The sequence below is a fragment of the Opisthocomus hoazin genome, chromosome 7 (assembly GCF_030867145.1).
Source record: "Opisthocomus hoazin isolate bOpiHoa1 chromosome 7, bOpiHoa1.hap1, whole genome shotgun sequence".
Classification (NCBI taxonomy): Eukaryota; Metazoa; Chordata; class Aves; order Opisthocomiformes; family Opisthocomidae; genus Opisthocomus; species Opisthocomus hoazin.
In genome coordinates, this window is record NC_134420.1 from 30,413,022 (window position 1) to 30,421,366 (window position 8,345).

The 8,345-nt window shown below is 58.9% G+C and overlaps 2 protein-coding genes across 2 annotated transcripts; both read left to right on the plus strand.

Annotated features, from left to right (window-relative positions):
• The first annotated feature begins 28 nt into the window (after positions 1 to 28).
• Positions 29 to 6,441, plus strand: PEX16 (peroxisomal biogenesis factor 16). Its single transcript, XM_075426591.1, has 11 exons — positions 29 to 198; positions 380 to 415; positions 641 to 717; positions 1,993 to 2,126; positions 2,432 to 2,538; positions 3,028 to 3,108; positions 3,553 to 3,705; positions 4,024 to 4,096; positions 4,398 to 4,517; positions 4,727 to 4,791; positions 5,917 to 6,441. The coding sequence occupies exons 1-11, from the start codon at positions 48 to 50 to the stop codon at positions 5,973 to 5,975; spliced, it is 1,056 nt and encodes a 351-aa protein (XP_075282706.1). The 5' UTR covers positions 29 to 47; the 3' UTR covers positions 5,976 to 6,441.
• Positions 6,442 to 6,525: 84 nt separating this feature from the next.
• FREY1 (Frey regulator of sperm-oocyte fusion 1) lies at positions 6,526 to 8,148 on the plus strand. Its single transcript, XM_009933140.2, has 3 exons — positions 6,526 to 7,585; positions 7,780 to 7,853; positions 7,970 to 8,148. The coding sequence occupies exons 1-3, from the start codon at positions 7,290 to 7,292 to the stop codon at positions 8,104 to 8,106; spliced, it is 507 nt and encodes a 168-aa protein (XP_009931442.2). The 5' UTR covers positions 6,526 to 7,289; the 3' UTR covers positions 8,107 to 8,148.
• The last annotated feature ends 197 nt before the right edge of the window (positions 8,149 to 8,345 follow it).

Genomic DNA, 8,345 nt, shown 5'->3' on the forward strand with positions numbered 1-8,345 from the left:
CGCGCAGGCGCGGTGGCGGCACCCGGAAGCGGGCGGCAGCGGGAGCCATGGCGGCGGCGGGCCCGGTCCTTGCCCGCGGTGGCCCGGCGGCGTGGCTGCGGCTGCTGTGCCAGCGCTACCAGGAGTACGTGAGGCAGCACCCGGCCGCCACGGCCCAGCTGGAGGGCACCGTGCGGGGCCTCTCCTACCTGCTGCCAGGTGCGGGAGGGGGACGGCGGGACCTTCGTCCCTCCCGCCTGGGCCTGGGCCTGGGCCTGGGCCTGGGCCGGGCCCCGCTCCGGCGCCTGGCCGGGGGGGTGCGGGGTGCTGGGCCCGGCGGGGAGCGGGGGCCTCCCGCCGCGCTGGGCACCGGCTGGTAGCCGCTCTGCTCCCTTCGCAGGTCGCTTCTCGGAGTCCCACGCCCTGTCGGAGCTGGGTAGGTGGGCAGCGGGGCGCCGGGGCCAGTGCGTGCGGGGCCGCTCCCCGGACCCCGCGTTTTCTTTACGCCCGGCTGCATCCTCCGGCAGCTGGTGGGGGGAACCTGCCGGTCTTGCCGCCCTTCGTCCCGCACCCCAGCCCAGGGGAAGAGGCGGCAGTCCCGGTTCGGTTCGCTTTCTGCGTGTCCCGTAACCGCGGTGCTCTGGTTCTCCTCCTTTGCTAGTGTACTCTGCCTCCAACCTCCTGGTGCTGTTAAATGACTGGATCCTCCGAAAGGAGCTGCAGCGGAGCCTGCCTGTGGTAAGGCTGGAGTGTGTGGGAGGAGGGTTTGGGACACATGCTTGCTTCCCTGCAGTGGCTTTCAGGGAGTGTCTGTAGATACTGACAGGTCTTTGCTGTGGCCTTTCCTTGCTGTCGGGTGTGTAGAGGCCAGAGGCAACCTCTGAATGCAGGTAGACAGCAGCCTTGCCCCATAGCTCCTGGCTTGGAGGAGTGGCCAGAGCACTCCCTGGACCACAGAAATCGGGCCCTGACTTGCACCGGGAGCTCCACTGTGTTTTTGAGAACCGCAGAACTGGAGAGAGGCAAAGGTGTTGCTGAATAACAATCGCTGTTACCAGAGCGGTGGTTCTGGAGCACAGAAGCTCCAGTTCCCTCTGTCAGGCTCTTCCTTTTCACGTGTCATTGAACAAAACAAATTTAAGCGGCTTGCTTCTGTGTCTCTCTTGCAAGAGCCCCGGGCTGGCTCCCAGCGCTTGTTAGACCCTGTGGGGAAGGGGGAGGAGGGCAGTTTTTTTCCAGACAGGCCTCATGTGTGTTGCAAGCCTGCCCGCTGCGTGGGTTTGGGTGTTGGCTGGATGGAGCGTCGGATGTGTAACAGACAGAAATGCAGCAGACTTGCTTCCCTGGTTGTTAAAGGCCAAGGTGAATTTCAGCTGTATTGTCTTTATTGATGCTTTTCAGTGGGTTAGATCTTCTGGTTGCCAGCACCAGCAAGCTCCCGCTTGGGAAGCAGGGACCCGGGCTGGCAGAGCACCCGCTGTCTTGGGGATCATGCGTGGGATCTAGGCTGATGCTGTATTCAGCAGGCGTTTGCTCTGGTGCAACTGTGGACTCTGGGTCCCCTTCGCTCTACTCCAAGCGTGCTCCCTCAGTAACACTGACCAGGGCAGGGGTTTGTGGTGTATCCCAGCTGTGGGACGAGGAGCAGGAGAGAGTGTTGCGGCAGAGTTTGGGCACAGTGCCGCAAGCCTGGAGACTGTCCTGCTGTGTCACTTGGGACAGAAGGCAATCCAAGGTACAGCTGGGATGTTTCCCCTGTTTCTGAGGTAGCAGCTCGGTGTGGTACAGTGATGTCTGGGTCTCTGCCTCCACTTGGAGGTAGAGAAATGGGCTTATGTGTAGGCTCTGGCCACAGTGGAGGCACCACTTTTTGTTTCTGGGACTGTGACTTCTGAGGCCATCTGCTGCTTGTTTCTGAGTCCCATCAGACTGGGCTGTGCTTCTGCCCCACCTAACTCCCAAGCAGAACCTGCATCCTGTCCCTCCTCCCTCCCTGCCCCCTGTGTTTTGCAGTCGCTGCCCCAGCAGAAGCTGCTGACCTGGCTGAGCGTGCTAGAATGCGTGGAGGTCTTTGCAGAGATGGGGACAGCCAGGGTGTGGGGGGAGATGGGCCGGTGGACCATCATTGTCCTCATCCAGCTGGCTAAGTAAGTGCCGTGGACGGAGGGGAAGGGGCAGCATGCGCTCGGGAAGGGCATCTGGAGGGGGCTCGGCAGCAGCCCAGGAAAAAGCTGGAGCAGGACTGAGCTGCCGGTCCCTGAGGCTGGGGGAATTAGGAGCCCCACAGCGTGTTGGATGCTGTGCCGCAGAAGGGGACGCTTACCCCTCCTGCCTTGCCAGCTGCTCTGAGCAGACCTGAGCGTCTCCCTCTTCTGTGCAAGCCACCTCTCCAGCACAACAGGAACTCAGCTCCCTAGCCTGCTGTTGAAGGCTTCCGTGTGTCTGCCCACAGAGCCATCCTTCGTCTCCTGCTCCTGCTGTGGTACAAATCTGGCATCCAGACGTCTCCTCCCATTGTGCCGTTGAACAGGGAGCAGCAGCAGCCTCTCCACCCCCAAGGTGAGCGCACGGTGCCATCATCATCGGCTTGTCACCTGTCTGGGCTACATGTCTTGTCCTGCTAGGAATTACTCATCAGAGCAGCGGCTTGGGTGGCACAGGGAACAGTAAGGCTTCAATACACAAAGCTGAGCTGCGTTGAACTTTCCCCCCTCTGCAGAGCACAGGTTAGCTTAGTGGCAGGCTTGTCCTGCCTTCTGGAAGGACAGGGTGGAGGAGTCTGAGTCTGGAACCACTGGCTGAACTGTGAGTCAAGCTGCACATCCCCTGGTCTGACGGGGAGGAAGGAGATCCTAGGCCTGGACAACGTCGGGCAGATTTACCTTTTTACCCTCTGTGCAGCGTTAGCCACTTCAGGATGGTCCGGTTTGCACTGGACCAAACTTTCAGTCTGGTCTTCATAATGGCAGTGCTGGGAAGGGCATTGCTGGCTCTGGGGTGAGGTGTCTTCCTCTAGAGCCTGACCCCTGTGGCTGTTTTCTTTTGCAGACGTGGAAGGGAACTCCTCAGGGAAGGATCAGACCTATGTTGGCAGGCGTTCCAGCCGTGTTGTGCGCTCTCTCCAGAGCAGTAAGTAGCTGGGCCCATTTTCTGTCCTTGCCCGAGCTGGTTCTGCTCTGTGCCCTTTGTGTACGAGCTGACTGTGTGGGCAGTAAAGAGCAGAACCTTGTACGGGGGTATAGCCTGCCAGTCAGTGGGCCCTGTGGGTGGGGGGATATCAAAGCAGTGGGGATTCAGGCAGGTGCTGCAAGGTGAGCACTTAAATTGTATTTTCCCAAGTGAGCTGTGCGACAGACAGAGCCCTTCAGCATGGTTGTGCTTTGAGCAGCGTTGGCCTTACAAGGAGGAGGCAAGCTCTGGGGGTGCTGGTTGGCCACAGCAGCTGCTGTGTGCGCAGCTCTTCAAGCTTCCCTATTTCACACCTTCACGACGCAGAAAGCAGCAGGGTGGTGGTGTGGGGAAGTGCGATAGGAAGGTATTATTCATGTTGGTGACCTGACCTGCTTGTTTCAGCCCCATCCCTGCAGTCCCGGCACTGGGGGTCCCCCCAGCAGAGGGAGGAGTCGCAGAGCCGAAGAGTGGAGGAGATGAACCAGCCTCCCACCCCTCTGGGCCTGCAAGAGACCATCGCAGAATCTATCTATGTCACCCGCCCTCTGCTCCACCGTATCCTGCCCTGGCTATGCACGGGCTCACACCGTACCCTGGGTGTTGGCAGAGGGTGCTGCTGGCTCGGCCCTTGTCACTCTCTCCTTGCTGCTGCTCTGCTTAGGCAGGGGCCTCGGGTCTCCTTCCGAGACCGGCAGCTAGCCTCAGCCGCTGGAGTTGTGGGCACAAGTCCTCCAGCCTCTTCCCTGGGCCCCCCGCAGCACTGCCTCTGCATGTATTCTCCTGGGGTCAGCAGAGCTGTGCTGGTACCCAGGGGATCGGTTGTCTCTGTGCCTCTGGTCAGGCATCTCTGGTTCCTTGACTATGTGTTCCTAGTATTGAGTTTAGGAGTGTGGGGCCAGAGATCATGGAAACCCTGGCTCCTCTCAGCAGTCCTGGACATCTCAAGGTCAGTCAGAGGAAGAGTCTTTGCGGTGCTTGAGGTTAGTGGTGGCTGAGCATCACACTTGCCCTTGCTGTCCAGTCCAGGGCAGGCCCTGCTAGGAGAAGCACACACAGGGGCTGGGCCTACTCTGTAGCTGGAGACTGACATGTTTAGGTATCTTCTGCAACGCTTACAGTGCTCTCTGTTCTGAGCTGGTGCGGCCCGCTCTGCGTGGAGCTGAGAACGGAGGGCATTTAGAAACCCACTTTCTTTTCCCTGCTGGCAGTTATTGCCATGAGTTAGCTCTTTGCCCTTCTCCTTCCAGTCTGAGCTTGCTGAGTGACTTGAAAGACCTGAACAGGCGAGAGCGAGCGGAGCTGAGGCGACGAACCGTCCTGCTGCTGTACTACCTGCTGAGATCTCCTTTCTACGACCGATACTCAGAGTAAGGGGCCCCTGCTGGGATTTTGCTGAAAATTTCCCTTTTAACAGAAATAGTGTCAGGGGACCGGGTGAGTAGATCTGAGGAGGTCTGGGTGCCTGTGACTGGGTTAGTCTCTGCCCTGGCATAACAGCTGCTGTTGCTGTTTGTGCATTCAACAGCTGGGACAGGAGGTGTCCTGCTGGATTCATTCACGCTCTCTCCCTTCCTAGGGGCAGGATCCTCCTCCTTCTGCGCTTGTTGGCTGATTATGTGCCTGGAGTTGGCTTTGTCACACGTAAGTGGGCCCCACTGCCCCTATCCCCGTTTCTGTTGGGTGGAGAAAAACCAGGGGAGTTGGGCAGATCGTTCATCAATTGGTTTCCAACCTGAGGAAGGAATTGGGAAGTCCCTAGAACAATTAGCACTCGTGCACCCGGTATCGATGCTTGTGTTGCTTTAAACTGGAACAGGAAAGGATGAGTGGCTTCCTGGTTGTTAGGGACCTGCGCTCGACCCCAGTGGTGAACCTCCCTGTGCCCTCCCAAGCTGTGGAGCTCAGTGTCTGCCACCTGGGCCTGTCCTCCTGGGCTCCCTCTCTGCACCTCAGCTGGTGCACCAGAGCCCTGCTTTGCAGCCCATTTCTGAACTCTTTTCCTTGATCCCCAGCCTGCAATGCAGACATGAGGGGTAAGCAGTTACCTAGAGGTACTGACCCAGCCAGGAGCTGATTGTTAATCAAAGGGCTAAAGCAGGTCTGTCTTCTGGTCCTTTACCGGAGGATTCCTTTGTTGTGGGCCAGAATTTCACCTCCTGCTCTTCCCTGCTGATGTGAAGCCTTTCCGGGAGTGGTTCATGGTGGGGATATGGCATTGTGGCACTGTCCTTTCTTTGGGTAGGTCGCAAAGCTGGCTAGCTCGGGAGCCGCTTCCTCCAATTAGTGATTTTGGAGAGGCTTTGGAGCCTGCGTTAAGCCATGAGCAACATAAGCATTTTCACTCTACAGCAGTTGCTTCTGTGTCTGCACCTGCTTGTTACTGCTGAGTTGTCTTCCCTCTTCCCTGAGCCACAGCAGTGTTCTCCTGACTCGCTGCACACGAGTTTTCCCCTTGCATGCTGTAGACCCCGTGTCCCACTGGAGCTTGGCCATGTCAGCTCTGAGGGAGTGGTGTCCCACATCGTGGCTGTGCTGACCACGTTTCACACCCCGCTTGGTCCTGCTCTGGTCTCTGGCACCACATCCCAAAGTTGTCTCCCGTCTTGGCAAAAGCAACTGTTCTATACTTGGGTTCACCTGAATTGTATAAGTGCAGATTGGGGGTTGTTGGGTATCGTAACAAGAAGGGGGGAATCTGCCCCATATATGTATAGCTTCAAGTTCTTGCCTTGCTACGTGTGTGATCCCTCTGTTCTCTTGTTTCAGGGCCACTGATGGATTACTTGCCTGCTTGGCAGAAAATCTATTTCTATAACTGGGGCTGATGAGAAGATGATTATTCTCTGCTAAGATCATGGCTGGACGTTTCTAAGGAGGACAAGCAGGCTGGGGGAGGGACGTTGATAATGTCTAATTTTCAGTTAAACCAGCAATGAGAAGCTCTGTTCTGCAGGGTGGGGAGGGGAGCATATGTAATTTTTTTAACAGATCTAACTGTGAATGATGGATGCTACATGCGTGGAAGAGACCCTGGCCACCTCTTTCTCTGGACCATTCTGCGGCTGCAGCCATGGTGATGGGACAGCCTCTGTTTTTTTTTAAGCACTTGATTTTTCTCCTTTCATACAGCTGCACTGTAATAAAGCCAGGCAGCGTAGTGTTTTTTGGAGAGCATTGTCTCCTACCTCGTGGCGCTGAGACTGACCTGCAGCCTGCGTATGTTGGCCATGCCTGGCCCATCTGCTTGGAGCAGGCTCGTCTGTCAAATAAACTGACTGAACGGAAACAACAGAGCTGATGAAGAGCCTCTCTTCCCCCGTTTGTGTGGGGTCCCCCCGTAGCTGGGTGCCAGCAGGCCTCTGTCAGAAGGAGCGGGTTTTGCAGTTGTCTGCCCGGAGATGCGCTGTCCCTTAAGAAGCCTTTTGCTCCGGGCTGGGTCACGCAGGGCTCCATGCATTGCTCAGCCGGTGACTGTGGCCTCTGTAATTCCAGGTGCCTGGTTCAGTCCCCAGTTTCCCGGGGCCCCCCGGGGGTGTGCGGAGAGCTGCAGTTTGCCGGCTGCTTTCCCAGCACCTAATGTGCGCTAAAAGGGTTTGCAGAATGGCTGCCAGACAGTGCTCGGGGGCTTGGCCAAGGGCAGAGAAGAGGAGAAATGAAGAGATTAATTCGGCAAATACTGCTGCGCCGCGCTTAATAAAGGGGCCAGGAGACGCCTGGGCAGCCATGGCCATCTTCTTGTATCTGCTCTGCTGACTGGTGGCCCGTCGAGGCATCGGTCTGCTCCGTGAGCTGCTGAGGAGGCTTCCTGGGCCAGGACGAAGGGGTAGCCGGCTGCTGGCGCTGGATTGCAGCTGCCGGCCCTGGGCAGGGCTTGGGAGCTGTGAAGTCCCTCGACTATACCTGAGGGCCTCGGGGGCTGCAGGGGTCACAGCCCTCTTGCCTCAGCACCTGAAGCAGGGGCTGTGCCCACCCACTCCCCTAACGGGCCACCACAGTTGGGGACCGCAGGGCTCGGGCGGCGCGCGGGGTCTGTGTTGCCACCTCAGCTGGCAGCAGCGCCCTGTAACGTCGCAGCGCAGCGTGGAGAAGGCGTGAGCGAGGGGCTGTGCTCCCTTCGTCTGGGCTTTTGGCAGAGGAAGATGCTGAAGGCTGCAAAGCCTGGGCTGTGTTGGGGGGTTCACTCCTGGGGACAGGGAGGTGCTGAGATGAAGGGGCGTGCTCTTGGAGGGGTCGAGAGGGAGGCAAAGAATGGTGGTGAAAGACATGGAAACAGCCCCGGAGCTGTGGTGGGCGGGGCCTGGGGTGTCCCAGGGCCACCGGCGTGGCTCCTCTGTGACCTCACTGTGGAGCCAGCGTCAGGGTGCGCCATGCTGTGCTGGATCCTGCTGCTGGCCCTGCTGCCGGGTGCTGCTCTCCCACGGCCCCTGTCCCAGAGGTGATGGTGCTTCCCCCCTCGTCCTCCTCCCTGCCCCGGTACCTGCAGAGCTACCCCAGGGCTCCTGCCCAGGTGTGGGCTGGCACTTGTGGCACTGAACCCTCAAGAGCTGGCCAGGCTGCGTGAAGACAAGCAGGGTGTGGGCAAGCACTGGAGGGTCTCGGCTCACTCCTGCCCCTGGTTTTCCTCTGCAGGGTCACCTACTCAGTCTCCGAGGATTTCTCTGCTCCCCTGGAGCTCCCGCAGCAGCACTTCGGCCTGGTGGACGGTACAGCGCTCTCCTCGCCCCTCCGAACCCCCTTTCCTCGCCCCTCCGGGCGGGCGGTTGCCTGCCACCCTGTGAGCAGCCCGGGGCTGAGCCCAGCCTCTCCGCTCTACCCGCAGACTACGGCATCAAGCCCAAGCAGCCCCGCTTAAGGCCTTGGGCAGCCCGGGAGCGGCAGGCAGCGCTGCGCAGAGCTGGAAAAAGCAAGCACGACGAGTTTGACTTGCTGGACTACTACGATGATGCCCACCTGTGAGCCAGTGTGCCCCTGCGCCCACCCCAGCCTGGTCTGCTGCAGGACAGGGTAGGTATGGCATGTAGGAATGGGGAGTGGGCAAGGGTAAGCCCCCCTTTGGGTGGGGACTGGAGCAGATGACCTCCAGACATCCCTTCTGATCATCATACGATGATCTCCGGCCTCCGGGAATTGCAACTGCGGCTCTCGGACCAAACCTGAGAAGCTCCAGCTCCTCTTGGGGTCCCAAGGGAAGGAAG